At 49.8% G+C, this 20,811-nt stretch overlaps 1 protein-coding gene across 1 annotated transcript in view; it reads right to left on the bottom strand.

Moving 5' to 3' along the window:
* The window catches only part of EXOC6B (exocyst complex component 6B), a 324,643-nt gene that overhangs the window by 126,807 nt on the left and 177,025 nt on the right, over window positions 1-20,811 (bottom strand). The window contains exons 9-10 of the mRNA XM_030947367.1: window positions 3,708-3,791; window positions 3,543-3,589 (exon numbers count right to left, since the gene is read on the bottom strand). Coding sequence (XP_030803227.1) covers window positions 3,543-3,589; window positions 3,708-3,791 — 131 coding nt within the window. The remainder of the gene's footprint in view (window positions 1-3,542; window positions 3,590-3,707; window positions 3,792-20,811) is intronic.

Here is a 20,811-nt window from a genome sequence, read left to right as displayed (position 1 = left end):
GAAAAATGCTTAATCTGCAGGGAATACTGCTTTAAGTACAGGGAAAAATGCTTAATCTGCAGTGGAAACTGCTTTATCTGCAGGGAAAAAATTATTTAAGTACAGGGGAAAAATGTTGGAACTGTAGGGAAAAGTTCTTTCTCTGCGGGGAAAAATCCTTTATCTGCAGGGGAAAATGCTTTAAGTACAGGGAAAAATGCTTAATCTGCAGTGGAAACTGCTTTATCTGCAGGGAAAAATGCTTTAAGTGCAGGAAAAAATGTTTTAAGTGCAGGGAAAAATGTTGGAACTGTAGGGAAATGCTTTATCTGCAGGGAAAAATGCTTTAAGTGCAGGAAAAAAATTGATTTAAGTAGAGGGAAAAATGTTGGAACTGTAGGGAAAAGTTCTTTCTCTGCGGGGAAAAACGCTTAATCTGCAGGGGAAACTGCTTTAAATACAGGGAAAAATGCTTTAAGTGCAGGAAAAAAGATTTAAGTGCAGGGAAAAATGTTGGAACTGCAGGGAAAAATGCTTTATCTGCAGGGAAAAATCCTTTATCTGCAGGGGAAACTGCTTTAAATACAGGGAAAAATGCTTAATCTGCAGTGGAAACTGCTTTATCTGCAGGGAAAAACACTTTGTGTGCAGGAAAAAAAAATGTTTTAAGTACAAGGAAAAATGTTGGAACTGTAGGGAAAAATGCTTCATCTGCAGGGAAAACCACTTTATCTGCAGGGAAAAATCCTTTATCTGCAGGGGAAACTGCTTTAAATACAGGGAAAAATATTTAAGTACAGGGAAAAAATGTTGGAACTGTAGGGAAAATGCTTTATCTGCAGGGAAAAATGCTTTAAGTTTTGGGAAAACTTTATCTTCAATGCTTTAAGTATAGGGAAAAATGCTTAACCTGCAGGGAAAACTTCTTTTTCTGCAGGGAAAATCGCTTTATTTGCAGGGAAAAATGCTCTAAGTGCAGGAAAAAATGTTTTAAGTACAGGGAAAAATGTTGGAACTGTAGGGAAAAATGCTTCATCTGCAGGGAAAACCACTTTATCTGCAGGGAAAAATCCTTTATCTGCAGGGAAAAACACTTTATTTGCAGGAAAAAATGTTTTAAGTGCAGGGAAAAATGTTGGAACTGTAGGGAAATGCTTTATCTGCAGGGAAAAATGCTTTAAGTGCAGGAAAAAATGATTTAAGTAGAGGGAAAAATGTTGGAACTGTAGGGAAAAGTTCTTTCTCTGCGGGGAAAAACGCTTAATCTGCAGGGGAAACTGCTTTAAATACAGGGAAAAATGCTTTAAGTGCAGGAAAAAAATGATTTAAGTAGAGGGAAAAATGTTGGAACTGTAGGGAAAAATGCTTTATCTGCAGGGAAAAATCCTTTATCTGCAGGGAATATTGCTTTAAGTACAGGGAAAAATGCTTAATCTGCAGGGGAAACTGCTTTATCTGCAGGGAAAAAATTATTTAAGTACAGGGAAAAAATGTTGGAACTGCAGGGAAAAGTGCTTTATCTGCAGGGAAAACTTATTTATCTGCAGGGAAAAAATGCTTTAAGTATAGGGAAAACTTTGTCTTCCCCCTTTATCTTCAGGGAAAAACATTTTATTTGCAGGGAAAAATGCTTTAAGTGCAGGAAAAAAAATTATTTAAGTGCAGGGAAAAATGTTGGAACTGTAGGGAAATGCTTTATCTGCAGGGAAGAATGCTTTAAGTATAGGGAAAACTTTATCTTCAATGCTTTAAGTATAGGGGGAAAATGCTTTAAGTACAGGGAAAAATGCTTAATCTGCAGGGAAAATCACTTTATTTGCAGGGAAAAATGCTCTAAGTGCAGGAAAAAATGTTTTAAGTACAGGGAAAAAATGTTGGAACTGTAGGGAAAAGTGCTTTATCTGCAGGGAAAAATGCTTTATCTGCAGGGAAAAATGCTTAATCTGCAGGGGAAAATATTTTAAGTACACGGAAAACTGCTTTATCTGCAGGAAAAAATGTTTTAAGTATAAGGAACAAATGTTGGAACTGTAGGGAAAAACACTTTATCTGCAGGGAAAAAATGTTTTAAGTACAAGGGAAAATGTTGGAACTGCAGGGAAAATCCTTTTTCCCACCCAGCCCCTCCACGTGCTCCCAAATTTCCAGATAATCAATTAGCTCCAATCTCCAATTATCAACTCTGCTGCTCCAAAAATAAAAAGTGTTTTGCGGGGAATGAGGGTGAGAGTGGGGCAATTTTAAATGGAGACACAGGAAATTTCCAGGTGGTTTTTCCAAGGAAATCCAGCCCAGGAGCAGGGAGCAGCACATGTGGGATTTGTGGTGGTTGTAATTAGGTATGGAAATTATTCTCATTATTAGGTGAAGAATAATCAAATCCTGTCTAATTATTATGGATCGGCATAAAAATTTGGAATTCTCCTCTCGGAGCTCGGCTTTGGGAAGATTTTTGTTCAAATTTGAGCGCGACAAAAAAAAAGCAGCCCTGGGGAAAAGAGAATCACCTCCTCCAGCAGGAGAATAATTAAAGGATGATTGTTAAATATTTCAGAATCATTAAGGCAGAGGGCCCATTCATGTCATTAGCGGGGCAAGGAGATGAACGTAATCCACAGGGATAGTTTATCCTCAAATTCCCAGAAATCCCCAGAAACTCCCAGAAACTCCTAAAAATTCCTAGAAATTCATAGAAAATCCCCCAAAATTCATAGAAAATCCCAGAAATTCCCAGCAATTCCTAAAAATTCCTAGAAATTCATAGAAAATCCCCCAAAAATTCATAGAAAATCCCAGAAAATCCCAGAAATTAATAGAATTCCTAGAAATTAATAGAAAATCCCCAAAAATTCATAGAAAATCCCAGAAATTCATTAAAATTCCTAGAAATTCATAGAAAATCCCAGAAATTCCTAAAAATTCCTAGAAATTCATAGAAAATCCCCAAAATTTCATTAAAAATCCCAGAAATTAATAGAATTCCTAGAAATTAATAGAAAATCCCCAAAAATTCCTAGAAATTCATAGAAAATCCCAGAAATTCCCAGAAATTCATAAAAATTCCTAGAAATTCATAGAAAATCCCCAAAAATTCATAGAAAATCCCAGAAATTCCCAGAACTTCATAAAAATTCCTAGAAATTCATAGAAAATCCCCAAAAATTCATAGAAAATCCCAGAAATTCCCAGCAATTCATAGAAATGCCCCAAAAATTCATAGAAAATCCCAGAAATTCCCAGAAATTCATAGAAATTCCTAGAAATTCATAGAAAATCACCAAAAATTCATAAAAATCCCAGAAAATCCCAGAAATTCCCAGAAATTCACAGACAGCTACAAGAGCTGGCCGGTCCCTCCCCGCTCCCCGCCAGTGACACAGCAAAGTGGATAAAATTCACTTTACAACACTTAAAAAGCACAAACCACCTCTTTTTTTTTTTTTTTTTTTTGTCCTGTTTTGGTTTTGAGGACCACCAAAAATACCAACATCGCCTCCTCTCCTGGCTTTTTTTGGGCTCCTCCGCCCATTTTTAGCAGGGCCGTGTATAAAAGGAACACCTACCCTACAATTTGATTGAAATACTTCCTGTAGCCATCTAAAGTTTCGTGCTGCAACAAAAGAGAGAGGGAGCAGAGGTTAAAACGCAGGTGGCCGAGGGCAAGGGGGGATTTTGGGGATGAGCCAGGGGCAGCAGGAGCCTGGGATGAGGTCCCAGGGCAGACTGACCATGTTGGAGGGAGGCTGCAGCACCAGCCGCGCTTGTTTTCTCCTCTGCTTCCTGTAGTAGCTCTCAAAGGTCTCCCGGGCTCCCTGGAAAACAGGAAAGGGTCATTGCAGCCCTCAGGATGCGCAGCGAGAGGTCACTTGGAATGTAAACCGTGGAATCGCTGAGGTTGGAAAAGCCCTCTGAGATCTGTGAGTGCAACCATTGCCAGGGTCACCATGCCCCACGTCCCCAAGTGCCACATGCACAGGGCTGGAAATCCCCTCAGGGATGGGCGCTCCAAACCTCCCTGGGCATTCCCAATCCCTGACCCCCCTTTCCATGGGGAATATTCCCAATAATCCACCCTGAGCTCCCCTGAGGCCGTTCCCTCTGCTCCTGTCCCTGTTCCCCGGGATAAGATCCCAAATCCCCCCGGCTGTGCCCTCCTGGCAGGAGCTGTGCAGAGCCACAAGGGCCCCTGAGCCTCCTTTGCTCCAGGTGAGCCCCTTCCCAGCTCCTCAGGGATCCTGCAGCCCCTTCCCAGCTCCCTCAGGGATTCTGCAGCCCCTTCCCAGCTCCCTCAGGGATTCTGCAGCCCCTTCCCAGCTCCTCAGGGATCCTGCAGCCCCTTCCCAGCTCCTCAGGGATTCTGCAGCCCCTTCCCAGCTCCTCAGGGATTCTCCAGCCCCTTCCCAGCTCCCTCAGGGATTCTCCAGCCCCTTCCCAGCTCTGTTCCTGCCCTAGCCATGCTCCAACCCCTCCAGGGCTCTCCCCAGCACTGGAGGTGCCCCAGCCCTGCCCTGGCCCTGCTGCCACCCCCAGCTGGCACACTCAATGCCCAGCCTCGTGTTCCCCCGGCACAAATGTGGAACTTTCCCCCCAAAATTCCATTCAAGTATCAGAGCACAAAGAGTCGATCTGAACACACCGAGTCCAACCCCGACTGCTCAGGTACAGGAATGTTCCATGCCCAGTTCCTGGGATGGATCCACAGGGACGTGTCCAGCTGCTTTCTGCACCACAGTTTGGACAAATGTTGGATTTATTGCTCCATGGAACAACCAAGGGTGGTGTCAGCAAAGAGAATGAGGGGCCAAAAGACACCAAAGACACAAACAGGGGGCAGTAAAGGCCAGCTTGGACAGGGCCTGGAGCACCCTGGGGTAGCTGAGGATTCCCTACCCATGGATGGGCTCAAAAGGTCCCTCCAACCGAGCCCTCCTGGGATTCTGTGAATTCCTGAATGGGTTTGGGGTGCAGAATTCCAGAATGTGTTTGTGTGCAGAATTCCTGAATGTGTTTTCTGTGCAGAATTCCTGAATGGGTTTGGGGCGCAGAATTCCAGAATGGGTTTGGGGTGCAGAATTCCAGAATGTGTTTGGGGTACAGAATTCCAGAATGTTTTTTGGGTTGCAGAATTCCAGAATGTGTTTTGTGTGCAGAATTCCAGAATGGGTTTGGGGTGCAGCATTCCAGAGTGTGTTTGGGATGCCGAATTCCAGAATGTGTTCGGGTTGCAGAATTCCAGAATGTGTTTGGGGTACAGAATTCCAGAATGTGTTTGGGATGCAGAATTCCAGAGTGTGTTTGGGAAGCAGAATTCCAGAATGTGTTTGGGGCACAGCATTCCAGAATGTGTTTGGGATGCAGAATTCCAGAGTGTGTTTGGGAAGCAGAATTCCAGAATGTGTTTGGGGTGAAGCATTCCAGAATGGGTTTGGGATGCAGAATTCCAGAGTGTGTTTGTGTACAGAATTCCAGAATGTGTTTGGGAAGCAGAATTCCAGAATGTGTTTGGGGTGCAGCATTCCAGAATTTTAGGTTTTTTAGGTGCAGAATTCCAGAGTGTGTTTGGGGCACACCTCAAGACCACTCCATACCATTGGGAGAAACAAACCCTGCAGCTCATTTTTCCCCACTGGCCGTTGCTCTGAGTGTCCAGAGGATTTCCCTCCCCACAGCTGACCCCTTTCCACGGCCATCACCCCTGGGCTGGGCTCTGAGTGGCCCCTCTGGGGTGATCTTTGCTCCAAGCCAGGCTGCACCTCAGCATCCCCATCCTGGAGCTCCCCAGAAGCCAAGGACGAGCCCCCGGGCCATCCATCCAGCCCTGGATGTTTCATCCCTGCCCATCCTCCCTCCTCCACGCCCTCCCTGTTTTCTGTCTGAAATTGGATCACAAACATCTCAGGGAAGGGACAACGTCTTGCTTTGAACTGTTGGGAGCCAAGGGAGAGGGAAAAAAAAAAAAAACAACAAAAAACCCAACTCGGCCTCATTTAGAATTCACAAAACAAACACCATGCAAAACAACAAATATCACCTGAGCGAGGCACCAGCTGTCAACCTGCTCCTCTCCAGAAAATAAATTAATTAAAAGCAAAACCTGATGGTAATTTAATGATTCTCCAGCTGTTGTGGCATTATACAACCAGGCTGCCTCGGGATGCCCTCAGCTGCCAAGGGCTTGTGAGGAGCCATAGCCTGACTTGCTCCTTCTCTTCTCCAAGTGCAGCTCCAGCTCCGGCAGGAATCAGCCCAGGGATGCGCCCAGAGCTCTCCCACCTGGTTCTACCCTTCCCAAAGGTGTCAAAATCCGTCCAGAAAACCTTTATAGGTGCTAAAATCTATCAAAAAACGCTTCTTAGGTGCTCAAATCCATCCCCAAAACCTTCTGAGGTAGAAAAATCCATCCCCAAAAATCTTCTTAGGTGCTCAAATCTATCCCCAAAATCATCTAAGATCCCAAAATCCACCCTCAAAACTCTCTTACATGAAAAAATCCATCCTTAAAACCTTCTTAGGTGCTCAAATCCATCCCCAAAACTTAGGTAGAAAAATCCATCCCCAAAAACCTTCCTAGGTGCTCAAATCCATCCCCAAAACCTTCTGAGGTAGAAAAATCCATCCCCAAAAATCTTCTTAGGTGCTCAAATACATCCCCAAATCATTTTAAGGACCTAAAATTGATCCCCAAAACCTTCTTAAGTGCAAAAATCCATCCCCAAAACTTTCTTAGGTAGAAAAATCAATCCCCAAAAATCTTAGGTGCTCAAATCCATCCCCAAAACCTTCTGAGGTGCTCAAATCCATCCCCAAAACCTTCAAAGATCCTAAAATCCATCCCCAAAACTTTCTTAGGTACTCAAATCCATCCCCAAAACCTTCTTAGATGAAAATATCCACCTAAAAAACCTTCTCAGGTCTTAAAAACCATCCAGAACATCTTTTTAGGTACTCAAATCCATCTCCAAGACCTTCTTAGGTTTTAAAATTCATCCCCCAAAACCTTCTAAGGTCCTAAAATCCACCCCCAAAACCTTTTTAGGCGCTCAAATCCACCCCCAGAACCTCCTTGCAGCTGTGCAGGTGCGCTGAGAAGGGATGTGGAGATTCTAAATGTGGATTTTGTCCTTGAATTCTGCTTTTTGTCCTGGCTGAGTCTCGGGGGGGCTCAGGAGGAGCAGCTCCTGATCCATCCCGGGCACATCCAGCCACGCTGGCAAATCTGGATCACAAATCCCAGCTTTTCCCCTGTAATCAGGTTCAGCACCAACTCGAATCTATGAGAAATTCGGTATTTTAAGAGAGGTTTTAGAAGCAGAAACTGCGAACCAACACTTCCCTGTCAGGTGTTCCCGACACTCCCAAAAGCTGTTTCCCTCAGGAAAGGGAAGGATCCCAAGGCAGAAATCAGGGATCTACAGGTGAGACCCAGAAAGAGGAGAATTATTACAATTTCATCAAACCAAGAGATAAAATTCGGTGGTGCCTGAAGCTAAAAAGTGATAAATTCCATGCAGGGAGCAGCCTCTCCCTTTGAGCCCCTCTCCAAGGCCTGAAGTTTGGTGATTCTCACGATCCTGGTGTTGTCCATGTCCTCTCCACCACAGGAAAACCAAGGAAAAAGGGATTGTCCCACTCCCACCCCACCACTGAGGGACAAAACCAAAGGGATTTATTAAATTCTGCTGGGCCTTGGCTCTCCAAACCTCAACGATCATCTTCATCCTCATCAACCCAGCCCTGGTGCCATCACTGACACCTTGGAGTGAAGCCACTCACTAAGCCGGAGGAAATTACTTAAATGATTGAATTTTGGGGCAAATTTAAAACGGAAGGTGTTTTTTCAACCATTTCTTCAATAAATGAATGTGTGGCACCATCAAAGGCAGGAGCACAGTGAGGCTGAGCCACCAGCAGCAGCAGCAGGACCATGGTTGGACACTCAAACACCAAACCCCTCGTTCATGGCGCACCATCCCCTGAAATTAATGAGTAATTAGTTCATCAAGGGACTCACAGAAGCTGCCGTTTCCTCAATATTTTGTGGTGGCCTCAAAGACTGGTTGGAATTTCAGAGAGCAGCTCATCAGAGCAGGAGGCCTCAGACCAATTATAAGAGTAAATTTTGGAGGTTTTTGCTGAGACTGCACCAGATCCAGGCGGAGCTGGGATTGATCCCTCATCCCCCAGCTCCAGGACCCTCCCTGCTCACCCACACTTTCCTTCGGGAAAGAAAGGACAAGGAGACACCTGACACCCAGCTGCACTTCCAGTGTCCCACCATGGCCGTGTCCAACCCAATTCCACAGAATTCCAGACCGGTTTGTGTGGGAAAGGACCTGAAGGATCTCCTCATTCCACCCCATCCACGGGCAGGGACACCTCCCACTGTCCCAGGTGGATCCAGCCTGGCCTTGGGCACTGCCAGGGATCCAGGGGCAGCCCCAGCAAATCTGGGAATCCCAGCCCAGCCAGGAATTCCTTGCCAAGATCCCAGCCCAATCTCCCCTTTCCCAGTGGGAGCCATTCCCTGGCTCCTGTCCCTGCAGGCCTTGTCCCCAGTCCCTCTCCAGCTCTCCTGCAGCCCCTGCAGATTCCTGCCAGGGGCTCTGAGCTCTGCCTGGAGCCTTCCCTTCTCCAGGGAACATTCCCAGCTCTGCCAGCCTGGCTCCAGAGCAGAGGGGCTCCAGCCCTGCAGCAGCTCCGGGGCCTCCTCCGGGCTCTCTCCAGCAGCTCCCCACCATTCCCATGGGGGTTTTTCCCCACCAGCTCCTCGGGAGCACTGCAGGATGGGGGAGCTCCCCAGGTCCTGGGGCTCAGGGAAGCACAGGAGCCAAAATTCCCAACCCCACTCCTCAGCTCCTTCCCCACAGGGACAAACCCCAGGCCGGGTCTCCATGCCGGTTTTAGCCACGGCTCTGAGGAGGGTGAAGCACCTGGAGCAGCTTCACCACAACCTCTGAAAGTTAAAATTACTCTGGAATCTCTTCCAGAGGAAAAAACATGTTTTCCATGGGCAGGAGAAGCAAAAGTGACCAGAGCTGGGCTGGACATGGCACAGGAAGGCCGCACAAGAACCCGCCTCCCATCCTTGGCTGGATTCTCCTCAGCCTCGGAAGGTTCTGGGTGCCACCTCCTCGTTCCAGCCCAACAAAGGGAACTGCAGCAGAAGGGAAGGAGCAGCAAATCTGCTCCTTTGAAACCATTCCCAGAAAGAAAATCAGAGAATCCTATTCACATTTTTAACAGTTTCCCCAAAATTTATGGCCCAGGGACCTGCCAGTGTGACCAAACCCATCCCCTGGCGGCGCTGCTCCCTGGGTTCTCCTTCCTGAGCCGTTTCTGGCTGCCCCAGCAATCAGGGACTCTCTCACAAGAGGTTCCTCCAACAAAAACCTCGCCCTCCCCACAACGCCTGTCGTGACCCAGCTCCCATTTTTCATCCTCCCAGCTCCATCCCTCTCTCCTAAGTGCATTCCTCCCTCATCTCCCCAGATATTCCCACCGCTGCCATATTACATTCTCCTCAAAATGGAAAATATTTCTTCCTCTTCGTGGCAGTTCGAGCTCAGACCACCCAGTTTCCCACATTTGATCTGTTTAGGACTATTCATCTTCTCAGGTCTCCAGATAATCCATTACTCCTCTGAATTCCATGCCTGAATCCTGTTTTCCTCTGGATAAAAAAAAAAAAGCCAAAAAAGCAGAAAACCAAACGAACACATCAACCAGACTAAGAGTATTCCAGAGCCAACCACGAGATCCTGAGTTTTCTGGGCTGTCCAGATGAAACTCCAGGTGGGATTTGTGTTTTAGCGCTGCTCCCCTCTCACAGTTTGAGGGAGAGAACAAGAGGAAAGGGCCTGTTGGGAAAGTTTAGCCTGGATATTTGGGAAAATTCCTTCATGGAAAGGGTGGTCAAGCACTGCAAGTGCCCAGGGAGGTCTGGAGTCCCCATCCCTGTGGATGTGGCACTTGGGGACACGGTCAGTGGTGGCCTTGGCACAGCTGGATTCAATCCTGGAGGGCTTTTCCCAGCGATTCCATGGAACCCAGCGCCGGTGCTGGGCAGAGGAGCTGCTCCTTTTCCATCCAGCTTTAATTCCAGCTTCACCCAGCTCCCAACCCCTCCGAGGGAGCCAAGGAATCCAAAGGATTCCTGGCTCCCAAAGGTCCCATTCCTTGTAATCACCGGTCCAGGAAAAACCCTCAATAACGCCTCATATTTGTAAAATTACCGGGCAGAACTCTCCTGCTCAAATTAGCCCCGGAGTTCACAGAGTTGGCAGGGAGAGGGGGATAATTACCAGCGGGGATGAACACCACAGAAGGGAAAACAGAGGATAATCACAAGAAAGCAAAAACAGCAGCTGAACAAACCCAAAAATGTTTCGGGATTCGGGAGCAGCGCGGAGCTGAGAGCCAAGCGAGCTGGGATTACACAGCTCCCGGTTTCATTCTCCAGGAATGATCACAATGCCCGGGGAAATGGGACTTTGGGAATTGGGATGACAATGGTTTGGAGCACAGTTTCCCCTCAGCCTGCAGCAGAAATGCACCTTGTGCCCGTCACGTATTTCCTACCTGGATAACACAGGGTATCCATAACCCAACATTCCCGTGGGATATTACTGCCTGAGCCATCCCAAACCTTTCCCATTTGGAACATCATTAATCATTCCCTAAAAATCAGTGAATCCTCTGAGCTCTTCCATTAAAATCCCATCACAAAGACAGCAAGGAAGGCGATGTGCTGTGAGATCTGCTGAGAAGATTCCTCCTGGGAAAACCCAGGTTGTGCCAGTTTGCTGCGGATCTATTGCCACCAGGGAAATCAATCCATGGACACAGCCCAAATTTACCAGAACTGCCCAATTTTACATCCACCGGAGGAGGTTTTTGTACCCCCCCACCCCACAGAGCAGCTCAGTCCCATCCCTGCAGCTGTGGTTTAAACAGTCAGGGATGAACCTGGCTTTAATTCCCTGCTTGGAGAATCCTAAACCCGGCACCCACCTGGATTTATCAGCGTAACACCACTAAAATCATGGGTTGGAAGGTCCTTAAATCCCACCCAGTGCCACCCCTGCCATGTCAGGGACACCTCCCACTGTCCCAGGTGCTCCCAGTGTCCAACCTGGCCTGGGACAACCAGCAAAGCTTTCCAAGGGGTCCATAACAAGTGGGATTGGGAATAACGGGAATAACGGGAATAACGGGAATTCTGGGACCTGCTCCCTGCACATCCTCACCAAAGATTGCAGGAGCCCGGGACAAGGTCTCTCCACTTTGCAGATGTCCCCAAATGCGGTGAAAATTGACAGACTCAAGGCAGAGCCAGCGCCTGGAGAGGTCTGGGCAGGCTGGAGGAACAGCCCAGCATGGTGACATCCAAAAGGACAAATTCCAACCGTCCCTCATGGAAAGGGAGAAACCCTGAACCCCTCACAAACTGGGCGCCGCTGGTCTGGGAGTTCCTCTGTGGATAAAGATGGGAGTTTTGGGTAGACAGGAAGTTTTTCCACAAGGAGAACAATAAAAATCCCTGAGATTGGCTGGAGCAGGGTGCTGATAACACCCTGGTGTGGGTTTTGATTTCTGGATGATTCCCTCCAGGGCTGGATCCTTGTGAGTCCCTTCCAACTCGGAATACGCCGTGATTCCACCAAGCAGCAGAAAGAAATTCCCAAAGCTGGATCCCAATCTCCATCCTTGGAACCCTTCCTTCCGGGCCAGGCTGGACAAACCCCTGAGAAACCCGGTCTGATCTCCCAGCTCCAGGCAGGAGGTTGGATTGGAGCCCTCCTGAGCTCCCTGCCCACCCAGGTGGCCCCATCCTGGGAGATGGTGGCCCCATCCCTTGTCACCAGGCTGCTCTGGAGCCTCTGATTATCCCACACAGCGCCCATCTCCCAGCCTGGGCCCTGACCACCAACCCCCTCCCATATTCTGTGAGGAGGAAAGGCCAGACTTGGGGTCAAAATCCCATTTCTGGGGGGTTTAATCACGGTTTAGGCAATTCCAGTCTCCCTTCCAACAGAAATCAGGATTTCCTTCCCCTCACACCGTGAGCAGAGCCCTGGGCTGTGTCACCCTCACCTGCCCGAGACAGCCCCAGCTCAGGGCTCCATTTTAATTTGCCTGCAAGTGCCAAACAACACACTCATGCTAAAAACCCACTCAGCCCAACCTGGATCCCTGCTCCCCCCTCACAACCCTGGAATTCCATGGAAATACCCCAAACCCAACCCCAACTGCTCAACAGCTCAGCGCAGCAGCTTGGATCGGGCACATCTCACCAAAAGCAGCACAGAACCTTTAAAACCTTACAAATCACCCTTTTTTCACCCCAAAACCAGCTGAAACAAGCAGGTTTGGGTTGGTTTTTTTAGGGTCCAGCACTTCACCAAACACCAGGAGCTTCCCACCAGTGAGGAAGGAGCTGCCAAGAAAAGCAGCTCAGAAAATGATCCTGACATGCCCCGGAGATGCGTGCAGATAAGAGAAGCCTGGTAGCCACTAATGAGGCACAAAGAGTCCGACTCCCGAGCAGATGCTCCTCTTGGAAGACGTAAATATTCCCAACAAATCTCACGGAGCACATGGACGCTCTCGCAGGTGCTCGGCGGGGAAAGCTGGGATCAAAAAAGGAGGCTCCTGTTTGTTGACTGTAAACACCGCCTCGATACCGAAAAACACGGAGATGAAGTGGAGCAGGAATTGCGTGGGGGGAAGAGAGAGTGGCTGCAAGAGGCCTCTCCTGCCAGCCCGGCAGGATTTGGTCTCCTCCGCCCAGCCCTGACCTCGACCTGTGTCCTGGAAAAAGCAGCAGCCACCCGTTCCTTCTTCAGGCAGCAAATCCCCATTTTGCATTTTGGGTGTTTCAGGGCTTGGTTCCCCTCTGTTATGTACTCAAAAATAAATTCTTTGGGGCCTGGTGAAGAGGAAGGAGGCCAAGCAGCGCAAGCAAAGGTGATCCCAGAGGAAAGGAGTCTCCAGAGGTCGGGAGAAGTGTGGCTCCCCATCCCAGAAGTGTCCAAGGCCAGGTTGGACATGGCTTGAAGTAGCTTGGGACAGTGGAAGTGGCACTGGATGGGAATTCAAGGTCCCTTTTAAGCCAAATCATTCCATGATTCCATGAAATGACCAAGAACCAGGCAGGGCCTCAGAAATCCCACCTGGAGGAGCCCATGGAAGATCCAACTCTCCCTTCCCTCTCTCCCATCCTTGGCTTGGCTAAGTTCATTTAAAGCCAACTTGGAAAGCAACAGAAATTTACAAAGAGAAAGCAAAAGGGGGGAAAAAAAATAAGTTTGAAATCTTTGGTCCAACACATTCAAGGACCTCTCCAGACCCACTGAGTCCGAGCTCCTGGCCAGGCCTGCTCGGGACAACAGGGAACACGTGGACAGGGAACACAGGGATAACAGGGAGCACACGGACATCAACTCATCAGGGAAATGGTTTCAAACCCTGTTCTCTCGGGGGGAATTGTTTCAAACCCCTTTCTCTCCAGTGGAATGGTTTCAAACCCCATTTTCTCTGGGGAAATAGTTTCAAACCCCATTCTCTCCAGGGGTAATGGTTTCAAATCCCATTTTTTTCTGGGGGAAATTGTTTCAAACTCCGTTCTCTGGGGGGAATTGTTTCAAACTCTGTTCTCTCCAGGGGGAATGGTTTCAAACCCCAGGGGGAATTTTTCAAATCCCATTTTCTCCAGGGGAAATGGTTTCAAACCCCATTCTCTCCATGGGAAATGGTTTCAGACCCCATTTTTTTCCTGGGGGAAATTGTTTCAAATCCCATTTTTTCTGGGGGAAATTGTTTCAAACCCCATTTTCTCTGGGGGGAATTGTTTCAAATCCCATTCTCTCCAGAGGGAATTTTTTCAAACCCCGGGAATTGTTTCAAATCCCATTTTTTTCTGGGGGAAATTGTTCCAAACCCCATTTTCTCTGGGGGGAATTATTTCAAACCCCATTTTCTCTGGGGGGAATTGTTTCAAATCCCATTCTCTCCAGAGGGAATTTTTTCAAACCCCAGTGGGAATGGTTTCAAATCCCATTTTTTTCTGGGGGAATTGTTTCAAACCCCATTTTCTCTGGGGGGAATTGTTTCAAACTCTGTTCTCTCCAGGGGGAATGGTTTCAAACCCCAGGGGGAATTTTTCAAATCCCATTTTCTCCAGGGGAAATGGTTTCAAACCCCAGGTGGAATTGTTTCAAACCCCATTTTCTCTGGGGGGAATTGTTTCAAACCCCATTTTCTCTGGGGGGAATTGTTTCAAACCCTGTTCTCTCCAGGGGGAATGGTTTCAAACCCCAGGGGGAATGGTTTCAAACCCCATTTTCTCTGGGGGGGGAATTTTTTCAAACCCCACGTGGAATTGTTTCAAATCCCGTTTTCTCCAAGGGGAGTTGTTCCATACCCCGTTCTCTCCTTCAAACCCCATTCTCTCCGGGAGCAATTGCTTCAAACCCCGTCCTCTCCAGGGGAAGCTGCTGGAGGCTTTGCCTCAGCTCTGCTGCAAAAGCCACTGCTGGTCCCAGGCTCCTTGCTCGGCTTCTCCTGCTCCCCACCAGCCACGGAAGAGTTAACCAGGAGGGGAAAAGGTGAGATTCCCCCTTTTCCCCCTTCCCCTCCGCTCCTTCCTCCCAGCAAAGCAGGCCATTACCCCTGCCCGGAGCCGCAGCCCCATTGTTCCCGGCCCTGGATATGGGAAGCAATATCCATTTTCCATTTAGACCAGGGCAAAGCCTTTAATTTCAGCCCCCTGCCTGCAGCTGGAGTTCCCTTTTAACTCCCGGACCGCAGGAGTGAAGACAGTTTTATATGGGGGGAAAGGCTGCAAAGGCCACTTTAATATGGTCACATGTGGGAAGGGGGGAGCTTTTCCGAGGGCCCGGTAATGAGGGGCAGCAGCGGGATATTGCACTTCCCATCTGGCTGCTCTGCACAGCAGGGAAAAGGCTCTCCTGGCTTTTTGAGGACAGGCCCCACTGCAGTAAAACAAAACACCACAAAAATAAATAACGCATGGAAGCGTGAGGAGGAGATGCCCTCTAATGTTCGAGCCCGGCAGCACAGCCGTGGAGCGGGGCGGGGGAATTGGGACAGAGGGGCAGGGATGGGGCAAAACAGAGGGGGTTTGGGGTATGCTGGAGTTTTGGGATCATCCCCACACCTGGGATGGGTTCCCCACGTATTATGGGGTGCCAGGGCTCAGCTCCTTGGCCAGGGCCACCTGTGTTTGTGTTGGTGTGGCTCCAGAGCGTGGCCCTGCAGTGACCCGGGAAGGTCCTTCCCGTCCTGTCCCTGTCCCGTCCCGTCCTGTCCCTGTCCCGTCCTGTCCTGTCCCTGTCCCTGTCCCGTCCCGTCCCTGTCCCGTCCCGTCCCTGTCCCATCCTGTCCCTGTCCCGTCCTGTCCCTGTCCCCAGAGCTCCTGACAAATCTGATTAGGGAGCAGCGTTGGTGGAAGAGGGAAAACAGCCTGAGTAACCAGCCTGGCTTTGGGAATCCAGCTTTGGAGCACAGCGTTAACCCATGGAATGCCTTCCCAAAGGGATTTCGGAGCAGCCAGGTCCTGCCAGAGCCTTCCCAGCTCCTAATTAAGCGTTAATTGACCCAACCTCTGAGCCGGGGTTGGGACAGAAAAGGAGGAGGTTGCATCCCAAAAGGGCATCCCAGGGATGCAAAGGGCTCGGATGGAGTTGAGATCCCTTCCAACCCAAACCATCCCAGGATTCCTCCCACTTCAGCCCCTTTTCCAGATGCTCCACTTTTCCCAAAAGCAGCAAGCCCCAATTTGCTGAGAAATGGGACATTTCTACAGCCTATGTGATGTGGAGGGGAGGAATCCACTCTCCCCACTTCAAATCCAAGGAATTCAGAGAGATCCTGATCCTGGTGTTCCCCTTGCCATGCTCCTTCTGACCTGCTGCTCTAGGGAAGAGACAAAACCAGGATTTTTTCCTTCTTTCCAGGGAATCACCATGAAAGCAACAGCTGGAATGTGGGGACCAGGAGTTGAAAACCAGATTTTGGACGTGCTCAGGGTTTCTCCTCTTTTTGCAGGACAAAGCCATCCCTGACAGAAAACTGCCACTGGCAGCATGATGGAAAACCAAGGAATTGAGGGTTTGAGGGGAAAAAAGAATGCTGGAGGAAATAAAATTGCCAGAACTGCCTGCTGAGGGTGGTGGAAGGGTCAGGGAGCTCCTGTCTCCAAATTCCAGAGCAGACACCCCTGGAGCCAGTTGTGACCCCAGGGTCCGAGCAGGGCTCCAAAGCCTCCCACTGACCTCCAAGGATGGAATCAAGAGTTGCTCCACTCTTGAAAATAAATACTAAAAATAAATAAATAGGGATTTCTATTCCTTGGTACTGCAGGGAAAAAGGCATGGAACCGGGAATAAATTCCTCACTTTGGGATAGAAACCTTTTCCCAAATGGCACCAGGGCTTCCAGCTCATTCCCATTCACCCATCTGGACAAAACAGGGAAAACCAAACATTCCCAGGACGCAACAAGCAGCAACCCCTGCTCTGCAAACGACTGTTTGAACCTCATTTCACTGAAAATCAGGAGCAGAAAATGGAATTTCTCCACCAGTCAAAGCCAGGAGGCCTCTGAGGCAGAGCAGAGGGTGCCCAGGAGCCGTCAGGAGCCACCCCTGCCCTGCCCACAGCGCAAATCCATAAATTCCCAATTGTCCCAGCAGGAACACCCAGCAGAGCCAGCACCAGCCCAGGTGCTGCTGAAAAATAACACAACAATGGCCTGGGCAGGGAATTCCGGCTTTTCCAGCATTGTTCTCAGCCGGTCCTGAGCCACAGGACAGGTTGGAATAGCCTTGGATGGATTTTGTTCCATGGGTTTATCCAAAGGTTCCTGTGCTCTATAAACTTCTGGCGTCCACAAGAACTTTGTCAACAGCTCAGGGAGAACAGGGGCAGGATGAGCTTCCAGGAGAAGGAGTTTTCCACCTTTGAAAGCAGAACTGGGAGGAGACTCAGCAGATCCAGGACCTCCAGGATCCCAGGGCAGAGCATTTTCTGGGAAGGAACAAGGAGAGAAGCTCTCCAAGGAAATGCACAACTCCTGGACACAGCAGAGCTCTGCTGGTGGAGCAGATGGGAATGTTCCTCATCCTTAGGGCACAAGGAACACCCTGGAGCAGGAGACTGCTGGCCGGAGCCCACCAGCATCAAACCCCAGCCTCTTCTGGGATCATGGAATCACTGAGGTTGGAAAAAACCTTCTGAGATCATCGAGTCCAACCATCCCCAGCCCTGCCAAGGCCACCTCTGACCCCTGTCCCAAGTGCCACATCCACATGGATTCTAAATACCTCCAGGAATGGGAACTCCACCCCTGCCCTGGGCAGTTTCAAGGCCTGAACACCCTTTCCATGAGGAAATCCTTCCCAATATCCCAGCCTGAGGCTGTTCCCCCCACGCTGTCCCTGCTCCCTGGGAGCACAGCCTGACACCATTCCCTATTTTCTGATCTGCTCTGTCCCAATCCAGCTGCAAGGGAAGTGTCTGTGTGGAAGCACAAACCTCCAAACTCAGGGAATTTTCAGGACCTTCAGGCTGAGGGAAGTTCTAGCATGACATACAAGTGGCCACAGCAAACCTTCCGAGTAATCCAAGGTGCGAATTCCACTCCAATGCCATCTCAGAGGTTCCAGTGTGAACAGGGATGTGCTTTCCCTGGAATATCAGGAGGGAAATTCCGTGTCCTTGCTGCTGCTCAGTTCATTTAACGAGGGCAGGGGTTCAGTCTGGATCGTTTCTTTTGTTCTGCCGCTCAGCCAGAGGAGCTTTTCCTCAAATTACCCCGTCTCAGACATCTTTTATGAAAAATCCTTTCCTTAGGATTTTTCCTCCTCAGAAGCTGAGAGGCCTCAGGAACAAAATGTAAACATTGATTATCTGCTGCTGTGGAATGCAACAGGTGCATCTGTGATTGGCCCATGTTGGTTGTTTCTAATTAATGGCCAATCACAGCCCAGCTGGCTCAGACAGAGAGTCTGAGACAGAAGCCTTTGTTATCATTCTTTCCTATTCTATTCTTAGCTTAGCTGGCCTTCTGATGAAATCCTTTCTTCTACTCTTTTAGTATAGTTTTAATAGAATATATATCATAATATAACAAATCAAGCCTTCTGAAACATGGAGTCAGATCCTCGTCTCTTCCCTCATCCTCAGACCCCTGTGAACACCCCAAGCCAGGCGTGCTGCCCCAATCCAAGATGCATTTCCCATCCCCTAATCCCAGGCAAAGCCAGCTTTGCTTGAATCAACACCCAACGCGTGGCCAGCCTTTAAAACATCGAGTTTGGATCTACCACCCCAATTCTCCGGAATCCCAAGAGGTTTGTTCACCCAGCAGGAACAGAACAGCTCCAATCCTCCCCAGGATTTCCCTTGGGGGCCTTTTGGGATGTTCCAGGTTTCCCTTTTGAACAGCTGGAGGGAGGAATGGCTTGGGAAGGGCTCGGCCAGGCCAGAGGGACATTAAACCTCTCCAGGGTGACGGCTCCGGCTTTCCCAGCCACTGCTGCTCTGGAGGGCAGGAAAAGCGTGGGAACAAAGCTTCTCCCAAGATCCAGAGCCCTCAGGTTATCTGCGAGGGGCAGCAGCCAGCGGAGGGTCCCTGGCAGGGCAGGGACACCGGGGACCGGCCAAAGATTCGCTCCTTTTCCCGATTTTCCGTGGCGTGGATTTTGTTTTCAGCTGACCAAACCCATCAAGCAACGGTGGATGTGTCCAGAGTTTATGGAGATGAGCTGGACCAGGCATGGATCTGGCCCTTCCCGAATGGAACAGCTCCTGCCACTGCTCCTAGGAATGTTCCAGAGCCTTCTCCTGTTACTGCTCCAGGGAATGTTCCAGAGCCTTCTCCTGCCACCCCCCCAAGGAATGTTCCAGAGCCTTCTCCTCTTACTGCCCCAGGGAATGTTCTGGAGCCCTTCTCCTGCCACTGCTCCAGGGAATGTTCCAGAGCCTTCTCCTGCCACTGCCCCAGGGAATGTTCCAGAGCCTTCTCCTGCCACTGCTCCAGGGAATGTTCCAGAGCCTTCTCCTGCCACTGCCCCAGGGAATGTTCCAGAGCCTTCTCCTGCCACTACTCCAAGGAATGTTCCAGAGCCTTCTCCTCTTACTGCCCCAAGGAATGTTCCAGAGCCTTCTCCTGCCACTGCTCCAGGGAATGTTCCAGAGCCTTCTCCTCTTACTGCCCCAAGGAATGTTCCAGAGCCTTCTCCTGCCACTGCTCCAAGGAATGTTCCAGATCCTTTCTCCTGTTACTGATCCAAGGAATGTTCCAGAGCCTTCTCCTGCCACTGCTCCAAGGAATGTTCCAGATCCTTTCTCCTGTTACTGATCCAAGGTTCCAGAGCCTTCTCCTGCCACTGCTCCAAGGAATGTTCCAGAGCCTTCTCCTGCCACTGCCCCAGGGAATGTTCCAGAGCCTTCTCCTGTTACTGCCCCAAGGAATGTTCCAGAGCCTTCTGTCACTGCCCAAGGAATGTTCCAGAGCCTTCTCCTGTTACTGCCCCAAGGAATGTTCCAGAGCCTTCTCCTGCCACTGCTCCAAGGAATGTTCCAGAGCCTTCTCCTGCCACAAAGAGGCTTTTCCACATCCCCTTCATTCCTGCTGAAAACTTCCCAGCAACCTGAGCATCCTCAGATCCACCTGTCCCGCACTGAGAAGCTCTCCCCGCTCCCAGATTTCCCCATGGGAATGGGCTGGATCTAAAATCCTCTTGAGGAAAGGGAAAGCAGCTCCTTGGCTGCCCAGGGAAGGTTGAACCTTTCAGATGCTGCAATGACAGAAAAGCTCAGCCCCTGGCTTAGCCTGCTTGGGGTTATCCAGGATTGGGCCCCTGCATTCCAGAGGTCAAGAGATTCCCAAGAAAATGGCTACTGATTTTAGAAGAAAGATCCTAAAAAGGCTGATAGCAGCCTCCTGAACCTGAAGGGGCTGCAGGAGAGCTGGAGAGGGACTGGGGACAAGGCCTGCAGGGACAGGAGCCAGGGAATGGCTCCCACTGGGAAAGGGGAGATTGGGCTGGCATCTTGGCAAGGAATTCCTGGCTGGGCTGGAATTCCCAGATTTGCTGGGGCTGCCCCTGGATCCCTGGCAGTGCCCAAGGCCAGGCTGGATCCACCTGGGGCAGTGGGAGGTGTCCCTGCCCATGGATGGAGATGGGGATGGCATTTAAGGCCACCCAGCCCATCCCATGACTCCAGCACCCCTCAGAACCACCTTCACCACACAAGATCCAAGCTGCTCCCAGGGAACATCCCCCCAGGCATTCCCAGGAGCCCAGACTGAATCCCTGGGGCAGGAACCTCCCCACGCAGCCTTTCCCTCAGCGCAGTCCCTCCTGGGGAACCCAAACCCTTGGCTGTGGAGCTCCAGCCCCTCCTGCAGCCTGGGCCTGGCCGGGCCCCGCTCCCGGCACCGCTCCGGAGGATCCCGGCTCAACAATGGGGGATCTGTCAGAGCCCGGCCCGCCACCGGCCATCATCTGTTTCCCATAACTCCAGCTGACCTAAACTCCAGGGCTGAACAAGTAGCCTGTGTTTTTCATCTGGAAAACTCCGTGGAGCCGTTCCCGCTCCGGCCTCTCCCTCCCCTGCCCGAGCCAGGCTTTGGAGAAGTCACAAAGCGACGATGTCGACAGAGATTTCCTCCTTATCCAACGTTTTCAGGCTGGGTTTTGGGTCTCCTGCCATCCCAGGTGCCCCGCAAGGCCGAACACACCTGGATGTGCCTTTCTCCTCCATCCCTCCCTCCCTCCCCAAGGAAAATCCCACCCTGACACTT

Source organism: Camarhynchus parvulus, chromosome 4, assembly GCF_901933205.1.
Source record: "Camarhynchus parvulus chromosome 4, STF_HiC, whole genome shotgun sequence".
NCBI classification, from domain to species: domain Eukaryota; kingdom Metazoa; phylum Chordata; class Aves; order Passeriformes; family Thraupidae; genus Camarhynchus; species Camarhynchus parvulus.
Note: the sequence above shows the minus strand (reverse complement) of the source record. Positions and strands in the feature narration are given on the sequence as shown.